The sequence below is a fragment of the Xenopus laevis genome, chromosome 6S, assembly GCF_017654675.1.
Source record: "Xenopus laevis strain J_2021 chromosome 6S, Xenopus_laevis_v10.1, whole genome shotgun sequence".
NCBI lineage: Eukaryota > Metazoa > Chordata > Amphibia > Anura > Pipidae > Xenopus > Xenopus laevis.
The window spans coordinates 117,367,936-117,393,884 of NC_054382.1; the positions used below are offsets into that span (position 1 = coordinate 117,367,936).

At 39.4% G+C, this 25,949-nt stretch overlaps 1 protein-coding gene across 3 annotated transcripts in view; it reads left to right on the forward strand.

The window, feature by feature from the left end:
- The first annotated feature begins 271 nt into the window (after positions 1-271).
- grhl2.S (grainyhead like transcription factor 2 S homeolog) overlaps positions 272-25,949 on the forward strand; it is a 58,104-nt gene continuing 32,426 nt past the window's right edge. For 2 of the 3 annotated variants that reach the window (XM_018223887.2, XM_018223888.2), the window contains exons 1-6: positions 272-633; positions 17,429-17,615; positions 18,626-18,693; positions 22,541-22,928; positions 24,432-24,487; positions 25,020-25,176. In XM_018223887.2, coding sequence (XP_018079376.1) covers positions 272-633; positions 17,429-17,615; positions 18,626-18,693; positions 22,541-22,928; positions 24,432-24,487; positions 25,020-25,176 — 1,218 coding nt within the window. The remainder of the gene's footprint in view (positions 634-17,428; positions 17,616-18,625; positions 18,694-22,540; positions 22,929-24,431; positions 24,488-25,019; positions 25,177-25,949) is intronic. The other variant, XM_018223889.2, reaches the window with a different exon arrangement.

A 25,949-nucleotide genomic window follows, 5' to 3' on the forward strand; every position in this document is an offset into this window, starting at 1 on the left:
AGAGAAACAACAGCCTGCCAGAAAGCAGTTCCATCCTAAAGTGCTGGCTCTTTCTGAAAGCACATGACCAGGCAAAATGACCTGAGATGCACCTACACACCAATATTACAACTAACAAAATACACTTGCTGGTTCAGGAATGAAATTTATATTGTAGGGTGAATTATTTGCAGTGTAAACAGTGTCATTTAGAAATAAAAACGACATCATAAAAATATTGACAGAATCCCTTTAAGCCCCTTACTGACTCTTTAACTCAGTGAAAGGGATCATGTGTCTGCCCCATAGCCTCACACAGGAGCCAGGCACAAGGCACAGGACTCTGCTCATTTCTGCAGCCCAGGAGGTGTGCAAAGGGGAGTGTACAGGGGAGGGGAGGAAGGTGTGGCCGCCTACCTGCTTCTTACCTTTCTGGCTCAGCAGGAAAGAGAAAACTTTAAGGGAGGGGGGAAGGGTTGGAAGGAGGAAAAAAAAAAGAAGAATTACCAGTAGCTCTAGTTCTGCCATCTCTTTCCCCTTACACACTTCACACACCTTTACCTGCTCAGACTTGAAAGTCCAGTTCCACCAGGGGAGCCTGGAGAAGATAAAGAGAGAGTTCATTGGATCAAACATGTCACAAGAGACGGACAAGTAAGTGATCATACTGGTTTTGGGATCTGGTGGCAGGAGCTGGGAAACTTTTTTTTTTTTTTTTTTTCCTGCTTGCCTCCCTCTCTCTCCTTGTTGTTGGACTGGAAGAGATCAGAGGCAGCCCTGGAATCCTGCTGTTTCAAACTTTGCTGCCGTCAACTTTCTTTTTTTTGTCTCCCCTCACCCTGGAATATTGTGCCTGAAGAGGCTGAGTGGAAGCCGGCTGTTTAATCTGTTGGGTCAGGCCTGAGAAAAGTAAAGAGATTGGCTTTTGTGTGCAAGGAACAAAGGGCTTTTTCTTTGGAAACGGCCATCTTCTAGGGATTTGTGTCAGGTTCCTAGGGGTCGCAGGTGGGCTGAGGTGTGCGCTTATTGGGGGTCTCCTTTTGTTATTGTAATCGTTGGTTGGATATATCTGCATGGCTGTGCATCAAGACTAGGATTGCTCTAATGCATTACCCTGGTTCACACTGGCAACTTTGTTGCTGCTTCTCATAAAACAATGTCCTACATGTCACCCGCCAGCTGTTTTGGAACGCCCATTCCAGCAGGGGATGGTGGGAGTTGCAGTTCAATAAGCGTTAGAGGGCCACAAGTTGGACCCCAAACTGTGCAAGAAAATGTAGTCGCGTATAAAACCTACTTCTCACACTTTAATTGTCCTGTCACTGTCACAAGGGTGAGCATGCTCCTAATACCATCCTGTGACATCTGGACTTACTATAAAAATATATCCTTGCTATAGTTTTACTTGCAGTATGTTGTCTAGACTGAATCTGAGTCAATCGCAAATGTCCATTAATGAATTCACATTATATATTTTTTTGTGTCTTAATAAAGCTTAGTTATTTCTCAGTGTCAAAAAAAAAGTTAAGTGAGAGCAGCGTGGGGTGTTTTCTGGCAATATAGTCCCAATATTCTGTATATCTATATATATCTATCAGGACAGAGTACTGCACTCCTCAAGATTATGTGCAAAAAAGTTTATTACAAAAATATTTAATAACTTATACAATTAGAACACAACTAAATCTTACATTGTTAAATACTTTGGGGTATATTTAGCTAAGAATGAACTTAGAGATCACCACAGTCCTCTAGAGTGAAATTCCGCCACTCTCCATTCATTTCTATGGGATATTGAAAGGCGTATTTATCAAAGGATGAACTTTATCTTTCACCCATTGATAAATACTCTTAAAAATCCCATAGAAATGAATGGAGAGTGCCGGAATTTCACTCTAGAGGACTGTGGCCATCTCTAACTTCACTCTTTGATAAATATACCCCATTGTCTGTAATGCTACCGATACACCCTTAGGTACTTCATAATCCCTTACATATTGGGGTTGCCACCCCAAACAGTATATATCTATATATCTATATATCTATATCTATATCTACAGTATATCTATATCTATATCTATATATATATATATATAATTTCAATCCATATATAACATGGCTAATTAGCAGTTCATTTAGATGGATACTGCAGTCTGCACTGTTTTCTGTGCAGCCAGGCAGAACACTTCAAAGCTAATTGCTTCATTCAGAACGGGGAACTTACATGTGCCTGGTTTTAAATTGGTGGAAGACCTTTAACGACCATGTGTGAAATGTTAAATATTAAAAAATGTACTTGTATACCTTTCCCACTGATATCTGTGCTCTTTAATTGTATTTGTTAGCTTATTTTACTTGGCAAACTGAAAGTTATCCTGAGATTTTCTAAGAGCCCCAGCTGGTGGTAGACTTCTTTGCCAGAGCCGGTCCAGTCAATGCTCTTCTCTATTGAGAGTATGAAGATTTGAGCTGCTCTGAGACATTCAATATCCTATCCCGGGCCCCTTCTTTCATCCCTTAAGCATTGTCCTCAATTTAGTCCATGGAAACCCATTGTTCTCCACCAAATAAATGCACATTGATCATTGACTCCTGGAAGACCCATTTAATTGTGTGGAAAACATCTCCTCATGTTGGGTAGGCTAACTGCAAATGAAAATTAAGTCATCCTTTGAAGTCTTAATGCTGCAGCAATGTTCTGATTAGGCTGTGGAGCCGTTCCAGGATTTCCCTTTAATCTGCAATCTGTATGGTCTTTTTGTTGTTGCTGTTCGATGCCCCGAGCCTTCAGACTGAGACTTCTGCTTTTGAAACCGTGGCAAGTTGGGACAGGCTCATGGTGAAGTCAACATTTCTGGCATGACAGATAATAGTGCAGAGGAAACTGGAATATTATTATACTGGGGAAGGGGTCGTTTATGTGATCTCTAAATGTGAATTTTAGACATACCCACTGTATACATGTAACTGCGAGCGTATAGTTGTTCCATACTGACATTGCAGATTTGGAAATGATCTCTAATAACATAACTCCCAACATTTTAGAAATAGAAAGAAGGATAAAAAGATTTGCCGTGTGGATATTGACTGCGCCCATTTTTGTGGCCACACCCCCTAATTACCATGTTCATTTTACATAATTTGGCAGGTTATGAAAGTTTGAACACATTTCTGTGGTTTTTATGTGTAATTACTGTTTTGCTAAGGAAGGTGGATTGCCCTTTAAGCTGCAAGTCACAGTTTCCCCAAGTGACCTGCTTATCTTAAATAGTTACAATTGTTTCTTTGCTTATCTTAAATTGTTACAAAAGTATCTAAGTGCACCTGCCATGTATTCTGGACTCTGTGCCAAAAGCCAAATTAAAGTGAACCTGTTACTCGGACATAATAAAAGTATAATAAAAGGCCTTTTCAAATTAAACATGAAATCCAATTTCTATTTTTTATTAAAGCATTCATAGCTGTTGTACCCTCATTTAAAAATCTCAACTGTCAATCAAATATTGTTTGCCCCTCCTCAATGCTTAGGCATAGAGGCGGGGCAGGCAATTACTTTCACTTTCCATTCAGCACTTCCTAGATGTCACTGCTCTCCCCACATTCCCCCGTTCTCTTCACCATTTAATTGTGTAGCCAGGACATGGGGATGGACATCAGGTCCCCCATTCTGGTGCACAAACAAGATTCTGAGATGATACAAGGCTTGTCTTAATAACAGTGTCCACAAAATGGCTCCTGCCTGCTTGTTATAATTATTAGTTCCCATACTGAAGGAAACAAGATTCAAATAATTTATACAGTGTAATTAAAGTTCATTTTACTTGACTAATGTGGTAAAATAGGAATTTTAATCATTTCTTGGGGTGACTGGTCCCTTTAAGTTTTAGAAAGTTTGTATCTTTTTCTGGCTGTTCAGTGCAGGAGATCAAAGAGAAAGCCGGGACATTCAGTAACAATCTGGGACTGCGGGTTGAGCTTTTATTTTTATACAAGATGCAATAAAACTTTTTGTACTACTTTATTAATACTTCGTGACTCCTGGATTCTATTTGATTTGATCGTATTTTTGGGGTACTGGATTAGTGCCAGCTCTATTTTTTCGTGTCCTGCGGGTTGAGCTGTCAAAGAAAAACGGGACAGTTGGGAGATATTTCATAGGGATGATCAAAATGTTTTGCAGCGAAACAGGTCAGATTCGCCCATCACTAATCCCTAACATTATTCTCCCTTTATTGATGTTAAAATCATGATGTACCTTATTCCTAATTAGTGTAGCTTCACTTGGGTTGGACTAGGTCATTCTAACCACGGAGCCGTATTCATCTGCATAATTGTATTATTATATAAATCAGCATGCCAAGGTAATCTCAGAATCAGATTCTAATGCAAATTGCTCTCCAGTGGCCACATCATCAGGTTCTAATGCTTGTTCTGCTTTGTTAAATGACTATTTTGATAATTAATAATAATAAAATCAGGTTAGTATGAAGACGTTTTAATACCTTGCGTACAATACATATGTGCAAATGTAGTTGTGGAATGTGCAATGGTGCAGATGCCAGTAAAGGAGCAAAATCTACAATATACATAGCATTACAGTGGCTTTTCTACAGGACCAGCATTACATTTTTGGGGCTTCTGTATACAGATTCCTCCATAGAAGTCAACGGAGTTTATATGCTGAACTAGGATTTCCTATGCCGGAAAATAACATGTATTTTTCTGAGATCAAATTTCTGCAAAACTCCATTTCCTATTCATAGCAGATCAGTCCGATTCGGCTGCAAAAAACTTCAATCCAATTGGCAAAACAACTCATATCTGGGAGTTAAAGGAATACTGTCATGGGAAAAAAATTTTTTTCAAAATGAATCAGTTAATAGTGCTGCTCCAGCAGAATTCTGCACTGAAATCCATTTCTCAAACGAGCAAAATTTTTTTATATTCAATTTTGAAATCTGACATGGGGCTAGACATTTTGTCAATTTCCCAGCTGCCCCTGGTCATGTGACTTGTGCCTGCACTTTAGGAGAGAAATGCTTTCTGGCAGGCCGCTGTTTTTCCTTCTCAATGTAACTGAATGTGTCTCAGTGAGACATGGGTTTTTACTATTGAGTGTTGTTCTTAGATGTACCAGGCAGCTGTTATCTTGTGTTAGGGAGCTGCTATCTGGTTACCTTCCCATTGTTCTTTTGTTTGGCTGCTGGGGGGGAAAAGGGAGGGGAATGAAATCACTCCAACTTGCAGTACAACAGTAAAGAATGATTGAAGTTTATCAGAGCTCAAGTCACATGACTTGGGGCAGCTGGGAAATTGACAAAATGTCTAGCCCCATGTCAGATTTCAAAATTGAATATAAAAAAATCTGTTTGCTCTTTTGAGAAATGGATTTCAGTGCAGAATTCTGCTGGAGCAGCACTATTAACTGATTCATTAAAAAAAAAAAAAAAATTCCCATGACAATATCCCTTTAAAATAATACTACATGATTTTGGTACAGGTATGGGATCTGTTATCAGGAAACCAGTTATCCAGAGAGCTTCGAATTACAGAAAGCCTGTCTCCCATAGACTCAATTATAATGAAATAATCCAGATTTTTAAAAATGATCTCCTTTTTCTCTGTAATAATAAAACAGTAGCTTGTACTTGATCCCAACTAAGATATAATTAAAGGAAAACTATACCCCCCAAACAATGTAGGTCTCTATTAAAAGATACTTAGTAAAACAGCTCATATGTAAAACCCTGCTTCATGTAAATAAACCATTATCATAATAATATACTTTTTTAGTAGTATGTGCCATTGGGTAATCATAAATAGAAAATTGCCATTTTAAAAAATAAGGGCCGCCCCCTGACATCGTAAGATTCACTGTACACACATACAAACCACATGTAAGGTCACATGAGCCAATTAACAGACAGAGTTCTGCCTTTTGCTTCCTCACTTCTTCCTGTTACAGTTAGAGTTGTAGTATTTCTGGTCAGGTGATCTCTGAGGCAGCACAGATAGAGTCACGAAATGGTGGCTCAAGGCAAGAGATGTAAAAAGGCAATATTTATGTAAATATATATTCCAGTTTGGTAAGATTCTTTGATATGTCATTCAATTTGATATAAACTATCTGTTGCTTAAGTATTCATTTTGGGGGTATAGTTTTCCTTTAATCCTTATTGGAAGCAAAACCAGCCAATTGGGTTTATTTAATGTTTACATGATTTTCTAGTAGACTTAAGGTCCCGAGTATTCAGGATTAAAGGTCCCATACCTGTACCTTAATTTTTACATGAAATTCATTCTACATGCCTATAATGCTTAAAGGATAAGTAAACCTTAAAAATGAGAGAATAGAAAATTAATGGTACTTTTCTAAGCACTTTTGCAATGTACATTCATTATTTATTTATTTTTAGTTCCAAGATATTAAAGGATACATGTACTGTTAACATGAATTAAGTTCGTTATAAGAGTACCATCTGCTGGTCATTTTCCGACCAGTCTGACCACTAAGTAGTCAAGGAAGTTGTCAGGAGAATTAAGAGGCTGCTCTTTCTTCTGCTTAGGAAAGATTTGAGAAAGGTTTCTAATTTTTTCCCTAAGCATAAGAACATCAGAGCAGCCTCTTTCTTTCTCCTGACAACTTCCTTGACTACTTAGTGGTCAGACTGGTCGGAAAATGACCAGCAGGTGGTGGTGTTGTAACAATTTTTTTTCATGTTAACAGTACACATATCCTTTAATATCTTGGAATCAAAAATAAATAATGAATGTACATTGCAAAAGTGCTTAGAAAAGTACCCTAATTAATTTTACTTTCACTAATTTTTAAGGTTTACTTATCCTTTAAAAAGAAGAAAAAAGATGCACAAGCAAAAATAATGTACTTATATTGTTTGATGTTACAGTAATGCTTGTGCTTGCACAGGGAAGTGTAATCAGGTAGTTCTGCCCCTTAGTTTGTCTCATAAAGCACAAGTTCTGTTCTGTCCTGCTTTTATGAGTAAAATTCTAACTGTTTATATATCTGAGTGTTTAGAGATCCTGTTCTGAAAACCATTATTTATATCCCTGTAGGATTTGAGCCTTTAGCAGAAATAATTAGGCAGTGATTGAGATCAGAACGCTTAGCAAATCAAAGGAAATAGCCAGTCAGCAGTTTTAAAATTCTAAGCACTAATAAAAAAATATATAATATATACACGTATAAAAGGGGTACATTTGGGAAGACTGCTTCTGTTTAAATGTGAATATAATAGGGAGACAAAGGAAAGACAGTATGTTGACATAATGGGTAGTAGAATAATTATCCTGACCTCTATGGCAGCCATTAGGGGACATAGGAGACCCCATACTGAGCCCCATGATTCCAGAGGTTTAAAACTGCAACACACAAAACTGCAAACACCATGGGGTACTTTGTATGGGTTCTTAAAAGCCAAATGTGCACCATGCCGGTAAAAGGGTGAAGAATAGCTAAGAGTAGGGGACTGGATGTGGTGTGTCATGTGCAGTGAGATGAAATGAGTATCTACTAAACTGGTCCCCATGCAGCATGCCAAGAATTATCCTAGGTGTCCTGATATGCCCCAGCCCATGGAAGAATCAATATGCACTTCAGTGAAATATGTAGAATGATGCATAGTTTTGCTTTGTATATATGAAAGAAAATTAAAGGATCCGAAACATCAGAACATTCCAGCTGAGTATATACATTATAACAGGGGGGCTTGCAAAAACCTGGTAAGCGCAGAACATTCTCCTGGATAAACTCTGCATATGATGTAGATCTATGCTCTGACTAATTTACAATTTCTCGTTTTGCTGAAAAATTCTCGAAACAAATTGAAGTCAACGGGTGTCAAAATTATTTTACACGCAGGACAATTTTCATATGAGCGTCAATTTTTACGTGTGACTTTTTTGTCCAAATGCTTTAAAGTCAATGGGCGTCAAAATTATTTTGAAGTGCAACAATTTTTACACAAGCGACTTTTTTTGTTGCAGCGAATTTTCTCACCGGCAAATCCATGCCTGACGAGTCAATTCACCCATCACTAATGTGGACCCTACCCTGGCTTAACTTGGCCTATGTATGGCTCTAAAATATCAACCTCGTCAGGCCAATATCAGACTTGGAATTGGTGCCTCTTAGTAGTGAAAGAAATTCCCCTGGTGAAAGGGTTCATATGCCATACTTTAGGGTTCAATCCAGCACATCCAATCCCTGGAACCAGGCTGAGTCCAAAAAGACATAACTACAGACTAGAACCAGGAATTACTCACACTTCCCCTGGGCCTGTAGGCACACATCCCTCTCCCAGAGAGCAGATACACTTCCTCATAGTAGGTATGGTTACATCCCCTGAATTAGACTTCCCTAAAATTGCTGATATAAGCCACCATAGAGCACAAGAGACAATCCAAAAATATTAGTCCAGAGAGGAGACTAAAACGCATGTGTACAGAGCTAGAAACCTACACAGTGGCCCTAGGGCTGTACAATATCCAAGCCAGACAAAGGAGTGAAGGATAAATGCAGCATTCCCACAGCAACTCATTTGAGTTCCTGATTTATACTACTCAGTCTTATATGTTGGGTAACTTCTAATATCCTCATATTTTTGCAACTGGGTGTGCTTTATTTATTATAATACACTAATTTCAGTGAGTCATGTTACATAGTAAGTTAGTTACATAGTTAAATTGGGTTGAAAAAAGACAAAGTCCATCAAGTTCAACCCCTCCAAATGAAAACCCAGCATCCATACACACACCCCTCTCTACTTTCACATAAATTCTATATACCCATATCTATACTAACTATAGAGTTTATTATCACAATAGCCTCTGATATTATGTGACAGAAATGACATCAGTTTATAACTGATGACATCAGAACTCACCATTTAAAAGGATATAATTTATATTCACAGCTTTTGTGTATTATAATGCTATATCTTACAGGATATGCATGACTTCTGTGTATTATAAGGATTTTAGAAAGTGCCAAGGAGTTCCATAATGTGAAGGGAGAAGGCTAAAGGTGAGGTGCATTGATACATGTGAAGGAATTTCAAGGTAACTTATGGATTGCACCGGTGCACTAAACAGTAGTAAAATCCACTTTCCAAAAGAAATGTCTGCAAAAAGATGTTTCCATAGACTGGGTAAAGTTTCAAATAAGGTCCAGACTCTACTGGAGCTGCTGGAATTAAACCATAGTAGTCTAGTGATGTCTAATCAGCATGGCCCCCCAGACTGGTCTTGCTTCAAAGCCTGGCTCTCCCTGTCCTTGTAACACTGCACTTCTGTAAGGTGTGGGCTCCCTGTGCGCTTGAAGGAAACATGATAAGTTGATGTCACTGTAGAAAAAACAGACGGAGATTATGATGTAGTTGTAGGTGGTTCTAACATCAAGGCAATTATACTTATGTAAAGCTATACAGCCTTGCAAGAAGAATTTGAATTCTCCTTTGCAGCACTAACCTTTTGAAGATCTCATCCCTAGATTATCCTAAATAACTGGTTGTTGGAAATTTTGGAAAAAACCCTCGTCTGCATATTGAATCTTTGATGAGGGCCCCTTAGCTCATAATGAGGCTACACATATATGAATACATTTCTGGGTCAACCAGTCAACCGTAATTCCTCAGGGTAGGTGCACTGGGCAATTCGGGGAGATTTAATTGCCTCTTCTTTGCGGCAACCAATCTCCCAGAACGCATTCCCTCTGTCTTGCGCCAGCTATAATGAAAAATCATCTGCGCTAAAGCACACGCGGCTCTTCGTTTTCCGAAGTGGCCCGAAGTTGCTTCACGAGGAAACTTCGGGTGACTTCGGAATATGAAGCGCCGCGTGTGCTTTAGCGCAGGCAACTTTTCATTATAGCCGGTGTAAGACAGAAGGAGGGTGTTCCGGGAGATTGGTCGCTACAAAGACGAGGCGATTAGTCGCCATGCAACTAAATCTCCCCAAATCGCCCAGTGTGTCCCTACCCTAAAACATATAGAATAACAAATGAGTGTCCACTTCATGCTAAACTCCTTGGAGTGCAGAACAGCAAATACAGATTTCCCCCATATCTAACCCTTGTTGACCTTCCATAAGAGCACTGCAGGCCACTGCTCCAGGGCCACTGCTCCAGGCCCCACCCCAGCAAGAGACCCTCTGTCCTACAGAGAATTGGGTAGTAACTTAGGAAAATAAAACATTCACTGTGCTGATAAATATCTTGAAGGTAAAGCAAATTGTTTTCTGTGTAGCATTTAACTACTAATCACTTCTGATAAGGAACCCTACACCTCTCCTCCACCCTCATTAATCAGCCCTTTTTGCCAAACTCCTAGTGAAAACAAAGCAGCCGTGTGGCACGTGACTTCCAATGGCTAGCGGCCCATTATCCATGCCAATGCTGTTATCTTCGTCCTGTAGTGCTTCTGACCCATCCAGCATATTTTTTTCTAAGTTTCACCTTTGTAGTCATCTAATAAATTGTAAAATGTAAAATAATTCCCCTCTTTATTTTATACAAGCATGACTACAGCAGGAACATTGCCCTGAATGTGTTCATACCAAGTGGGTAACCATATAGGAAAAATACTAAGTTAATATGCTGTGGTGCCCAGTAGAGGCTCCAATGGAGCCCTTATTAGTATTCTTCTCAATTTATTTAAAATTATTTTGCTGTGTCTCCCAGTTATTTGTAATTATGGTGTAATGGCACTGTGTAACTATGATTTTCTTTGGTTTAAAATACAATTGGCATATCAGGAAGGAGGAATGGAGGTCTACTGCTTTAAAATCTGTTATATTATAATCATTCCGGTTGCCGTTCAACTTCTTGTTTGTAGTAAAAACACGATGAATGGCCAGACTAAATAGCAGGTCTGCTGCATAATAGCACCAGGTGTTCTGTCACTGGGTGCACCTAAACTATGTTGTGTACACCCTGCTGCTACTGTATAATAGAGTAGTAGTTGGCACAATATATGTTTTGGAAGTTATCAGATTTGTATATAGGAAAATGAATTATCATGTATAATGCTGCATACAATAGAGGCAATAGATGGGCAGCACACAGGCATCCCCAGTATGTCCATAGCTTCCACATCATTCCGAGAGCACAATCCAGCTTTTCCTTGGGACACAAAGTGCTAGGGAGCCCTGCACAGAGTTCTGCTTCCTTGTACCTTCCAACTTTGCCCATTTCACCCCATTTGTAATTTTGTGCAAAACCCAAAGAACTTGTAGTAATTTTGCAACCCTTAGCACTCCTGGCACCAAAACTAGGACACTAGTTTGAAATGCATGGGTCCTGGTTTTGGTGCAAAATTGCTCCTGGTCTCTCTGGCACCTGGATATGAGGTCACATGCCTACTAATACTGGGTGAGAGTCATGGTTTGGGGGCAATTGATCAGAAGTCACATGCTTGTGCCCTAATATGGAAACCCCCACCAGGATTAGGCTCACAGCTGCAGACAATGGCTGTGAAGGGGCACCACTTCTTGTCATTTTTTAAATATGTCAATAGTAAAAAAATGAAGCAGGAAGGGGTGGGACCCTTACTATCAGAGGGGGATCAGCTGGTTGATGAAAACAAAATAAAAGCGCAGATTCTGAACTCGTATTTTTCATCTGTTTACACAAATGAAGAACCAGTAAGTGAAGGTTTCCTTCTTAACACTCCCAATTCTAGTAATACAACTAATGATGCATGGTTCACACAAGAAGAAATTCAAAAGAGACTTGAACAGGTTAAGATTAACAAAGGTCCAGGGCCAGATGGTATTCATCCCAGGGTAATTAGCGAGCTTAGCTCTGTGATTGCCAAACCTCTTTACTTAATTTTTCAGGATTCATTGAGATCTGGTATTGTGCCAAGAGACTGGCGAATTGCTAATGTGGTGCCTCTATTCAAAAAAGGATCCCGTTCTCAGCCTCAAAACTATAGGCCAGTTAGTCTGACGTCAGTATTAGGAAAGCTTTTCGAAGGGTTAATAAAGGATAAGATACTGGACTTCATAGCAAATCATAATACTATGACTTTGTGCCAGCATGGTTTTATGCGTAATAGATCTTGCCAGACTAACTTAATTTCTTTTTACGAGAATGTAAGTAGAGACCTCGATTCTGGGATGGCAGTGGATGTGATTTACTTAGACTTTGCTAAAGCATTTGATACAGTGCCACACAAAAGGTTACTGGTTAAATTAAGGAATGTTGGCCTGGAACATAGTATTTGTACCTGGATAGCGAACTGGCTAAAAGATAGACTACAAAGAGTGGTGGTAAATGGAACATTTTCTAATTGGACCAGTGTTGTTAGTGGAGTACCGCAGGGCTCTGTACTAGGTCCCTTGCTTTTCAACTTGTTTATTAATGACCTGGAGGTGGGCATTGAAAGTACTGTTTCTATTTTTGCAGATGATACTAAATTGTGCAGAACTATAGGTTCCATGCAGGATGCTGCCACTTTGCAAAGTGATCTGTCTAAACTGGAAAACTGGGCAGCAAACTGGAAAATGAGGTTCAATGTTGATAAATGCAAGGTTATGCACTTTGGCAAAAATAATATAAATGCAAGTTATACACTAAATGGCAATGTGTTGGGAGTTTCCTTAAATGAAAAGGATCTAGGGGTCTTTGTAGATAACACGTTGTCTAATTCTGGGCAGTGTCATTCTGTGGCTACTAAAGCAAATAAAGTTCTGTCTTGCATAAAAAAGGGCATTAACTCAAGGGATGAAAACATAATTATGCCTCTTTATAGGTCCCTGGTAAGGCCTCATCTGGAGTATGCAGTTCAGTTTTGGACTCCAGTCCTTAAGAGGGATATAAATGAGCTGGAGAGAGTGCAGAGACGTGCAACTAAATTGGTTAGAGGGACGGAAGACTTAAATTATGAGGGTAGACTGTCAAGGTTGGGGTTGTTTTCTCTGGAAAAAAGGCGCTTGCGAGGGGACATGATTACACTTTACAAGTACATTAGAGGACATTATAGACAAATGGCAGGGGACCTTTTTACCCATAAAGTGGATCACTGTACCAGAGGCCACCCCTTTAGACTAGAAGAAAAGAACTTTCATTTGAAGCAACGTAGGGGGTTCTTCACAGTCAGGACAGTGAGATTGTGGAATGCACTGCCGGGTGATGTTGTGATGCTGATTCAGTTAATGACTATAAGAATGGCTTGGATGATTTTTTGGACAGACATAATATTAAAGGCTATTGTGATACTAAACTCTATAGTTAATATAGGTATGGGTATATAGAATTTTAATTAAAAGTAGGGAGGGGTGTGTGTATGGATGCTGGGTTTTCATTTGGAGGGGTTGAACTTGATGGACTTTGTCTTTTTTCAACCCAATTTAACTATGTAACTATGTAACTATATAGAAATCCCATTTGTTCTTGTATGCATTACCTAGTCTGTTCCGTCTTGGAGTAACTCATGCACGTTCCATGCAGCCTGTTTTTGTAACGGAAATTAGACGAGTTCTGATTTAAAGTCAGCTGGCAACCTTTGAATGTGCATCCCACCTCCAGCGCAAACCCTTCTGATCTTCAATCCTCTGGAAACTGCACTTGGGATAATTTATAATGAACAGAGAAGCTTAAATGTTATCTGCTTCTCCTGCATTCTCAAACCATTAAACAAAGAAAATGATGCTTAATCATGTTGGCTAACTTTACCTTGGTGCTTACTGTGGCTATGATACTGGCTGATGCTGCCCAGATCTGAATCCTTCCCAATGATTTGAAAATGATTTTGGATGGGCAAATTATTGGCAGCAGTTAAGGGTTGCTCCATTGTAAATTTGTGTTGGCATAAAGATAGTGAATGCATTAGGATTAAAGAAATTTAAAGACTGTACATTAGAGAATGGAAGCACAGAGAATAGTAAATAGACGCTCCCTTTGTTATTGCCCCGGGTGTGTAAAGTGGATGTGGCACCAACCTATCATTTGAGTGTTTCATTGGGATGGCCATTGTACAAGGATAAGAGAGTCCCATTGTTGATTTAGTTCCTGTACTAGAATGTTCTAGGTTCTTCAATAAGACATACAGGTTCAATGCCTCAGTCAGTAGTATAAAAGGGCAGTAATGAAGCTTACATCAGTTTCTTGAATCTTCCTCTAGAGAAAAAATATGTAGGCCTGCTGCCTGGTTTAGCCACCAAAATAAAGAGGCCTATCTAGTGGTAGAGCTTATGCAGATACCGCAGAGCCAGAGCGGTGAGTAGCCAGAGCAACAAGGCTCCAATCATGAGCAGTCAAGGGATCAGCACACTTGTACAGGTATGGGATCTGTTATCTGGAAACCCGTTATCTAGAAAGATCAAAATTAGAGAAAGCCTGTCTCCCATAGACTCCATATTATCCAAAACAAGTATTTCCTTTTTCTCTGCAATAATAAAACAGTGCCTTATACTTGATCCAAACTAAAATATATTTAATTGTTATTAGAAACAAAACCAGCCTATTGGGTTTATCTAATGTTTACATGATTTTCTAGTAGACTTAAAGTATGAAGATCCAAATTACTCAAAGACCCCTTGTCTGGAAATCCCCAGGTACTGACCATTCTGGATAACAGGTCCCATACCTGTAGTAGTCACTATTACAGGAATACATAGATATAGAGGCAGAAAATATGTTGCCCCTAAAGAGTACAAGAAAATAATAGTGTATGACTGCTCACATTAATTCCTCTGAGAAATTTGGTTCAACCCTAGCCGCTTTTTGTAAAATTGCATTTTAAGTGCCTCAAGTAGAGACTTAGGGGCTGATTCACTAACTTCGAGTGAAGCATTCGAAGTAAAAAAAACTTCGAATTTCGAAGTGTTTTTTGGGCTACTTCGACCATCGAATGGGCTACTTCGACCTTCGACCACGACTTCGACTTAGAATCAAAGGATTCGAACTAAAAATCGTTCGACTATTCGACCATTCGATAGTCGAAGTACTGTCTCTTTAAGAAAAAACTTCGACCCCCTAGTTCGCCATCTAAAACCTACCGAACTCAATGTTAGCCTATGGGGAAGGTCCCCATAGGTTTGCCTAAGTTTTTTTGATCGAAGGATAATCCTTCTATCGTTGGATTAAAATCCTTCGAATCGTTCGATTTGAAGGATTTAATCGTTCGATCGAAGGATTATTCCTTCGATTGTTCGATCAAACTATTTGCGGTAAAATCCATCGACTTCCATATTCAAAGTCGAAGGATTTAAATTCCCAGTCGAATATCGAGGGTTAATTAACCCTCGATATTCGACCCTTGGTGAATCGGAGAAGGAAAGAAAATCAAACAAATCTGAAAAATCCAAATGTGATTCCGATGACACAGAGTATAATATTTATATAGTATGTTTGGGTGTTCTGGTTAATTTTCTGTTTTTGTAAAGTTTCAGTCCCTGTTCTACCAGCCAGTTTAACATTTTGAGACACATTTGAAAGCTGAGATTGAGCTGAGATGAAGGGTTAGGTCTCCGTAAATAGATCTGAGTGGCATAAGCATAAGGATCATATTGTTAGCCAAATGAACTAATGAGTTTACCAAGGGATTGTGGGTAGAGACAAAAAAAGTTGAGGCCCCAGAACAGAGCCCCAAGGCACAGCTACAGAAAGGTCAACATTGGAGGTGGGAGACTTGCTGACTCCTAACCAAGCTATTTGCATATTGACCTGTGTGTGGAACCAAAACAGAGGCATTTCTGATTGGGGCATGGTCAGATATCGGCTGTAAAGATGAGGAACACATCAGGCTATGGATTTGGTCTACTTCGAACATAATGGCATATTCCAACAATTTGATAATTATTTGACTAGGGCCCACTTGGGTGTACAAATATACATTCACCTTGCAACCTCTGCCTGTGTATGACTAGTTATTGCAACATTGACTGATGGCTTATAGTTGGCCTTCTACTTTAACAAAGACCACAAATAGGGCAACACTAATCTAGATTGTCTCTGTTGAGCCTTGCAATGCCTGCTGTGCCTCTTTTTAAATGTTGTGAATAAACTTTATTTTAGATTTCGATTTTTGCATTTAAACCAGCAGGGGCTATAATTAGTAATCCATTTTGATGGTTGAATGCTCCCATTCACTTGTCACTGACGCATGTCCGTTCCAAGAACACAACAATATGGGCATTAATGTAGCCGTAATAATAAAGCTACCGGAAAAAAAAGTTTAGAGATCCCTTTATAACTGTTACGTTGATATTAATGGACAGCCTCGTGAGGTCATGGGATTCATTTAAGGGTTCATTGGCAGTTCTTCTGATATTCAGTCTGTTCAAATATAATAAAAATCGTAAGTCGGCAGTTATATAATATAAACTTTATAAATCAGAGATACTTCTGCTGACACAAAAACAACAATTCTAGATAAACACTCAGGATCAGAGCCACTTATCCATAGGACAAATACCCTTCATCTGAGCCGTTTATTAACATTATTAAATTGCTGCTTGAATGCCTGTGGCTGGTGGGAAGGAAAGACTCGTTTACAAACCTAAGATGGGTTCTGTACATTGCGCCTTCTGCACAATTAAGCTGGCCATAGACGCAAAGATCTTATCGTACGAATTGAGGATTCGTACGATTTTCGGAATGTGTGTGGAGAGTCATGACATTTTTCGTCCGGCGGAGATCGGTCGTTTGGTCGATCGGACAGGTTAGAAAATTTGTCGGCTGCCGATAATATCTCTGCGTGTATTGCCGATCGTACGATTTTCAGTGGGAGACTGTCACCAGCTTTGTCTATCGTACGATTGCTGTCAGGGGCAGAACATCGGCTGATACTTTATTTGGTCGGAATGGTAAGACTTTGATCTGAATGGTTAGTGGCAGGTCGGGAGATGGGGAAAGTCAGTTCGTACATTGATTCGTACGATCGGATCTTTGCGTCTGTGGCCAGCTTTACATTCATTTTGCAGTTCAGGCTGACACATTGGTGCTCGGTATAAATAATGTATGAGTTCAAGTTAATAGGGTTTTTCTTTTAGCAAATGAGCTTCTGATTCAGTGATTTACACTTGGACTTGCGCATGTGAATGAGACTTTGACAGTAGAAGCAATAAGCACACTTAGCTGAGGCAAAGTAAACACTGAACTTACAAACAGTATAAACAGTAAATATATTATATATGGTCCCTACAGCTGGATACACACAGGCAGATTTTGTGTGATGCCACATGTACATGATGTTCTCTACATTACTTCTCTACCCCTGCTTTAATCTTTTTTCCTCTTATCAGCCCTGTCTTTTACCCCTTCCCAAATCCCTGTATCTGGGTAGCTTCCATTCACAGTGCTTATTTTAATCCATGGTCACTGTATATACATTTTAATTTTGTGTGATGAAGAGTACTTTGTTGGCCTTTTGTAAATAAAAGCAAACATTATTTGTTTTTGATGGATTTTTCCCCCTTTCATTAGTAAACGGCTTGTGGTGTTGGTTCCAAATGACGCTGTGTTCAATAGTCGCCGTGCCTACACCAGTGAAGATGAGGCCTGGAAATCCTACCTGGAAAATCCCCTGACAGCCGCAACCAAGGCAATGATGAGTATAAATGGGGATGAGGAGAGTGCTGCAGCCATTGGACTATTGTATGATTATTACAAGGTTAGAGGCCTTTTCAATTATTTATACAATTGATTTTCAAATGTTATTCAACCTCTTTGGTGCAGTGCCATGTGGCCCCACCACAATATCTGTTAGGGCTGCTGGACGCTTGGCCGTAGAGCCCAAAGATTGTCCCATGTACAACCACCTTGACTCTCCATCATTTGACCAAGGGGGTTATTTATCAAAATCTGATTTTTTAAGTAAAAAAATCAGACCAAATTAGAGTCCATGATTTGACCTTATTTGTCATTGAAAATACTCGATAAATTTGGTTCAGGAAAAAAAATCCAAAAATTCAGTTTTTTGCTTCCCCCTGAAACGCTCTCATTTTTTGTGAAACCGCTCGAAACCCCCGATTTTTTTTCAGATTTTTGGTCAAAACTCACCGCAGACCATGACATCTTCAAATTTGAAATGGAACCTTTGCCATTGACTTCTACTGGACCCCGACAGCTTAGAGATGTAGTATTTTCAGATTAGGACTTTTAGCAGCCTCGGGGTATAATCAGTCACGAAAAATTCAAGGTTTTTTTTCCTACTTTTTCTAATGGTGAAAAAACCTCGGATTTTTCAAGTATTTGTAAGTATTTTCAAGGTATTTGGACTTTAATAAATAACCCCCCAAGTGTCTGAAAAGTTAGATGTGCAAAACATTGCTCAAGCAGCGGCTAATTTAACTCTCCCTATTGCCCCTCTTTCCTGCTGTCATCGTGCCCCTTTTGGAAGTTTCTGACAGTTGCTGACATAATCTGCTGGCTGAGATGTAGAATCCACTTTCCCATGTAATACTCCATGCTTCCATACAGGAGCAATGATGGCACTTTTAAGCTGAAGAGCTGACTTTCAAGGGAAGAAAATACAATAGAAAATATAATTCCTGTTTGGTTGTTAAGCTTAGCCTTATGTAATGATTATTGAGGACTTCAAGGGATTCTTTAAAATACTTTTTACAGAATCTATATAATGACTATCCATCAATGTTTACCAAATCCTTTTGCCTTTCTCAGGTCCCAAGAGAGAAAAGGCTGTTATCTTTAAATAAAATAAGTGAAGGCCATGAAGATCAAGATAAAAGGTAAAGACTAGTTATAACCAATTGTAAGTGGTCACTTCATTACATGCTTGTTAATGGGATAGGCATAGCAGGAATAAGCTGCTCTCTCATTTCAATAAATGGTTGGTATATACAGTTAGGTTCATAAATCTTTGGACAGAGACAACTTTTTTTTCTAATTTTGGTTCTGTACATGACCACAATGAATTTTAAATGAAACAACTCGGATGCAGTTGAACTGCAGGCTTTTAGCTTTAATTCAGTGGGTTGAATAAGATTGCATAAAAATTTCAGGGGCTCAAAAGTAATTAGACAAATTAAAAAACTGAAAATAAAATGTTCATTTCTAATACTTGGTTGAAACCCCTTTGCTGGCAATGACAGGCTGAAGTCTTGAACTCATGGACATCACCAGATTCTGGGTTTCCTCCTTTTTAATGCTCTGCCAGGCCTTTACTGCAGCCGCTTTCACTTGCTGTTTGTTTGTGGGCCTTTCTGTCTGAAGTTTAGTCTTCAACAAGTGAAATGCAGCTCAATTGGTTTCAGATCACGTGACTGACTTGGCCATTCAAGAATATTCCACTTCTTTGCTTTAATTAACTCTTGGATTGCTTTGGCTGTATGTTTTGGGTCATTATGAAACGCCTCCCAATCGATGTGACTGCATTTAGCTGGATTTGAGCAGACCGTGTCTCTGAACAGCTGCCTCCCAAATGTTTTATACATCATGTGCTATGCTTTGGGTCATGAGTTGTTCCACGACGTCTCCATCAGGCCCGGACTGGTAATCTATGGGTTCTGGCAAATGCCAGAGGGGCTGCCATAAGATGCTATAGAAAGTCACTATTTAGTGGGCTGGTCGGGAGCAGATTGGGCCTCTCTGTACTTGGAATGGCAGGGCCTATTTTGACTTCCAGTCCAGACCTGGTCTCCATAATTTTTTCTTGCCATCATTCTGGTAGAGGTTGATCTTGGTTTCATCTGTCCAAAGAATGTTTTTCCAAAACTGTGCTGGCTTTTTTTAGATTTTTTTTTTTTTAGCAAAGTCCAATCTAGCCTTTCTATTAGTGATGGGCGAATTTATTCGCCAGGCGCGAATTCGCGGCGAATTTGCGCGATTCGCCGCCAGCGAATAAATTCGCGAAACTCCCGCGAAAATTCGAATTTTTCGGCGAAGCGAAACGGCGCAAATTCGCCCATCACTACTTTCTATTCTTGATGCTTATGCACACCCTCTGTATTTCATGCAGTCTTCTCTCTATGGTAGACTTGGATATGGATACTCTACCTCCTGGAGAGTGCTGTCAACTTGTTTGGCTGTGAATGGGTTTCTCTTCACCATGGAAATTATTCTGAGATCATCCCCCACTGTTTTCTTCCATGGACGTCCAGGTCTTTTTGCATTGCTGAGTTCACCAGTGATTTCTTTCTTTCTCAGGATGTACCAAACTGTAGATTTTGCCACTCCTAATATTGTAGCAATTTCTCGGATGGTTTTTTTCTGTTTTGCAGCTTCAGAATGGCTTTTTTCACCTGCATGGAGAGGTCCTTGACCTCATGTTGTCTATTCACAGCAAAATCTTCCATATACAAGCCCCCCCCCCAATTCAACTCCAGGGCTTTTATCTGCTTCATTGATAATGAAGGAATTGCCCACACCTGCCCATGAAATAGCCTTTGAGTCAATGGTCCAATTACTTTTGAGCTCCTGAAAAAAGGCTTTAGTTCCTCACATTTTTATGCAATCTTTTTGTTCAACCCACTTAATTAAAGCTGAAAGTTGTTTCATTTTAAATGCATTGTGGTAATGTACAGAATGAAAATTAGAAAAAAGTTGTCTCTGTCCAAAGATTTATGGACCTAACTGTATATATCTATATGGTGCATATTAGGAGACATGCCACTTGTATTTTTCCTCTAACCCCTTATAGTTTGCAGCATGTTTATTAAATAAAAGACATTTGTTTGAACTTAAAAAAAGCTCTTAAAAAGCCATTCTCCACACAAAGGACTGCTTTTTCTTTTTTACTTCCTTTGCAAATAACGACCTGCAAGAAACCACTGGATTACAGAAGTGATGCCACCATGTACTTGCTTGTCTAGTGTATATATGAAGTGTTGTAAGCACAGGCAGCACAGTGGGGTGGGGTTGTTGTATGGTCTCACTCTATACAGTCTAGGGTTATTCCTGCTTCAGCTTATGCCACCTGTATTATCAGCCACCATCATTCATTTACATTTATTAGAATGCAAAAAAATGAATCCATAAAAGAATGAAGAAACAGTAACTTTTTTTCCCTCTTCTGACACTTTAGCACTATCTCTACATGTTTAGGAAGGGCAGGGCCATGGAGCTATAAATAAGCGACACATTGCCCCATTTATTTCCCTATCTGACGCTCTATTTACAGCCCATGGCACTTTCGTAAATATCCTGTTTAGGGTTTGGAGATTTCACTTGCTACAGATACGGCAGTTACCATTTATGCCTTCATATTGTCCTGTGCTTATGATAAGGAGACTCATAAAACACCTCAAAGCTGCTCCATTCACAGATTCATAGATAAAGGGCCAGTGATAGAACATCTGTACAGTTAAAGGGAAAGCTTCAACTAAAGAAGACATTTAAAGGGATAGTATGACCACCAGACCTCATTAATACAGATGCATTTTAATCATGCATGCTCATTACATAGGATCCCTCCTTAATATTTTTATATTTCTGTAAATGCTGATGTTATAGAAAAAACACAAACAGCACATGGTAGATCTCCTTCAATTTTATTTGTGTATCTAATGATTGGTATAGTGTGTACCTACAGAGATATAAATATACAGAGGAGCACTCCCCGCTACTACAGTGATGGTGGCCATACATGGACCCAACCCACATGGTATCAAACCACCAGAGGGACAGATACTGAATGAGGGTCCATACACATGAATGGCCAGCTTTGTATTGTACTGTTCAAGCACCCTTAAAATTTAAGGGTGCCACAGAGATGGATGGAATTTTTCCATCACAGTTGGTAATCTTCAATCCACTGGAATTGTAGAATTGTCAGAATGTTCAAATGACTGGCCATATACACCAGGATGGTTGAAATCAGCAAAAGTTACAATGTATGACCAGCTATGGTCTAAGGTTTTTCACAGTTTAAGGAGGACTAAACCCTAAAAATGAATATGATTTAAAATGCCATATTTTATATACTGAACTTATTGCACCAGCCTGAAGTTTCAGCTTGTCAATAGCAGCAATGATCCAGGACTTCAAACTTGTCACAGGGGGTCCCCATCTTGGAAAGTGTCTGTGACACTCACATGCTCAGTGGGCTCTGAGCAGCTGTTGAGAAGCTAAACTTAGGGCTCGTCACTAATTATCCAGCAGAAAATGAGGTTGGTCTGTAATATAAGATGATGCTACAGGGCTGATTATTAAATTCTGATGCTAATTGCACTGGTTTCTATGCTGCCATGTTGTAATTATCTGTATTAATTACTAATCAGCCTTATATTGTGACATTTGTATTCTATGTGTACTGTATATTGTGAGTGGGTCCCTAAGCTCAGTAAGTGACAGCAGCACAGAGCATGTGCAGTGAATCAGCAGAAAAGAAGATGGGGAGCTACTGGGGCATCTTTGGAGACACAGATCTATACTGCTAAGGGGCTGTGATTGCCTTGGGCTGGTACAGAAGCACAAAACATAATGTCTGGCTCTCCTTTAATTGGTTTGAGACTTATTAAACTTTATCCCAAATTATGACGTGTTCATAATGTAGACATTATTAAACAAATCCCTGTACCAGTTTCCCCCAGACTGCAGCTGCTCAACACTAATTCTAATTTCCTTGTAATTGAACAGAAATTGCCTTCCAGCCAATGAAACCCCAAACAACTTGAGCACAGGGGATAATCGCGTGCAGGTTTTGAAAACTGTTCCTGTCAACCTGTCGCTGAACAGTGATGCCGTTGAGAATGGCAACAAAGAGAAATACACCAACAGCCTTTCTGAAAGCCCCCAGCCTGTTCCTGCATCGGGGGTAACCGTAGTCAAAGCAGAGGAGTTTACACCAGTGTTTATGGCCCCTTCAGTGCCTTATAGAAGTGATGGAGAAGAACCCCGAGGGGTCATCTTTGAGCAGACTCATTTTGGAGTACATAGTATTACTACTCATTCAGACTACCTCAAGGATGACCAGCGTAGCACTCCGGACAGCACTTACAATGAAAGCTTTAAAGAAGCTACAGAGGTCAGTGCCCATTCTAATGCCCTTAATATGAATGAGGCTCACAGTGTATAGTAAATTTGGTAGCAGCCGAAAAATTGCATGTCATTAGCATTGTTTTTTTCATAAAATTTCATGTCTGCTGTAGCCATAACATTGTGCTAGAGGGAGGGGCAAAGTCTTGATAGACTGGACACATACGGGGGGAATGTAATAAAAGTCGCAAAGAGCAAAACATTTTGCACTAATAAGAATAAAAATCCACATCTCGCAATGTAATATTGTTCTTTAAACTGTAATTACATTGCAAATCTTAATTTCGAATTTTAATTGCGCACTCTTAAGAAGTGCTTGAAGGTGTCTCAATCTTTTGGTGCAAACATAACGACTTTTTTATTGCAGTGACTGTGCATTGGCGCAAACTATAAAATTCACAAATGTTCTTCCACTGCTGGAAGTGGTCGCTGAACAGTTATAGCAAAAGCTATATTAAATTTGCGCAAAGCAAAATTTGTTCGTGCAAAGGCATAACTTTTCGCATTGTGAATAGTTTTTCTGTTACCGACTTTTATTACAGTCCCCCGATAAAGTGTCTCTAGCCTGTTAAGTCTTTGCCCAACTGAAGCAATGGCGCAAGGGATGCCAGAGCATCAGGCTGCTGGGTGAAGACAAGGTAAGAATAGTCCCAGAAAGGTTTTTAAGCAGTTTAAGGGCATAGGTTATTCCATATTCTATATCTGTTTAGGCTGGGAAGCAATTGATCCAGGGCTGTGCCTATCTCAACCTACCAGAGTCTGGCATTGGCAGATAGTTTCCCATACTGGAAAGTGATACCAGACAGGAAAAAAACTGTTGCAAGTGCCATGTCGACCACCATAGGCCTGAAACTGGAAGCCAAGGCTATAAAACTTGAATGTTGATAAAAGGATCCGCACACACTTCTTTCTTTTGCAGTGGGGGGTCACCCCTTCACTTTATTTGTTTATTCACCACACCATCAACGTTTCGGGGGGGAACACCCTCCCTTCATCAGGATCTGATGATCCTGATGAAGGGAGGGTGTTCCCCCCGAAACGTTGATGGTGTGGTGAATAAACAAATAAAGTGAAGGGGTGACCCCCCACTGCAAAAGAAAGAAGTGTGTGCGGATCCTTTTATCAACATTCACGTTGCTAGGGGACCTTGCCGGGTCGACGGAAGAACGCACCACCTCTGCAGGATCAGTGAGATTGGGTGTGCGGTAAGAAAAATTACATTGCAAGGCTATAAAACTGTCACATAGAGATAGAAAATGAATACACATTTGCAAATCTTTAGAGAAAAGTAAATTCATGAATCTGCACGATATCTTTAGTTTTCTAAAGCTTATCAAACGGCAGGTGGAAGTACACTTCCATCTTCATTATGGAGTGAACTGGGGCCTTTCTCAAGACACTTCTCTGTGAGTTAGGGTAAGGTCTGGAAAGAGTGACAATTTAATATTTTCTTATATTTTTATAGCTTTATGTAATATTTGTGTCTTTTCAGAAATACCGCACTCCTTCCGTAGGGACAGATGAATTTCTGTATGAACGAACTGCAAGGTAGGCTTGGGTCTTAGCTTTCTACACCCCATTCCAGAGCAGTTTTTCTAATTAGAAATTAGACTTTTTTTTCTTATTAGAAATCTTTACATTATATTTACAATTATTATTACAGTAAATGTACCAGACCAAACAGCTGCTGGGGAGCCCCTACTGAGACCAGTATATCTTTTTAAAACAGATAATTATCAGTTTTGGAAAGCCCTAAAAATATTTTGCTGTTGGCCCCACAAACTTCTAGGTGTCCCTTTTCTTGGTCCAAATGTGTGTGGCATCCACATCATTTCAATTATCCATGAGAAAACCATATCTCCTCTGTTGGCAAAGTATTGGCCTATGTATGGGCAAAACATATGATCTTCCTAATCATTTTCTGGTTCTTGGATCATTCTGCATTCAGGTTCAAGGGCCATATCTCAGAGAATATCAATATATATACTTGTCTTAGTTACTCTTTAATAGTTTACAAGATATGCCTGACATACAGTCAGTAAATGATTAATATGTGTATTGTCTATTGAATTGGCTACAGCAGCACCTTTCAGTATACACTAGAAGCGACAAAGTCTCTACGCCAGAAACAAGGAGAGGGGCCTTTGACCTATTTAAACAAAGGACAATTTTATGCCGTCACCCTGAGCGAAACTGGAGCCAACAAGTGTTTCCGACATCCCATCAGCAAAGTCAGGGTATGAAATACAGTTGCACAAAGCTTTTTAACATTACTTAAAGGCACTCAGTTTTTTTGTAAAGTAGGCATTTCAAACTTGCAGCCATGTATTTACTGTTGACCTACAAATTCCAATGTCCTCCACCACCTTTCATCTCTAAAAGAATTCGGGAGTTCAATTTCCGCTGAAGTTCAAGAGGTTGGACATCTTTAGGGCTTGGACTCGCAGCACAGTTTGCCTTTCCCACTCCACTAGGAGAATTAATGTGATCAAATCATCCTTTGCTACCTGCAGCTACTGCTCTTTCCTTTTGAAAAAAAAAAATCCTTTGGAAATGTAATGGCAGATTTTTCTAGAATACAAAGTCTTTGATAAGTATATTAATATTAAGCATATCCATATTAATATGTCATCAGTGATGGAACCAGTGTTGGCACAAATAGTACATCACCAATTTAAATTCATTGGAAGAAGTCTGCCCATATACAGTAGTTTGCCATTAGCCCTTAATGCTGTTGCTTGGGAGTTCCATATTTTATTAATATATTTTCTTAAAATTAAAAGAGAATGAGGGAATGACTATAGTGAAACTTTAAAGGGATACTGTCATGGGAAAAAAAAATTTTTTCAAAATGAATCAGTTAATAGTGCTGCTCCAGCAGAATTCTGCACTGAAATCCATTTCTCAAAAGAGCAAACACATTTTTTTATATTCAATTTTGAAATCTGACATGGGGCTAGACATTTTGTTAATTTCCCAGCTGCCCCATGTCATGTGACTTGTGCTCTGA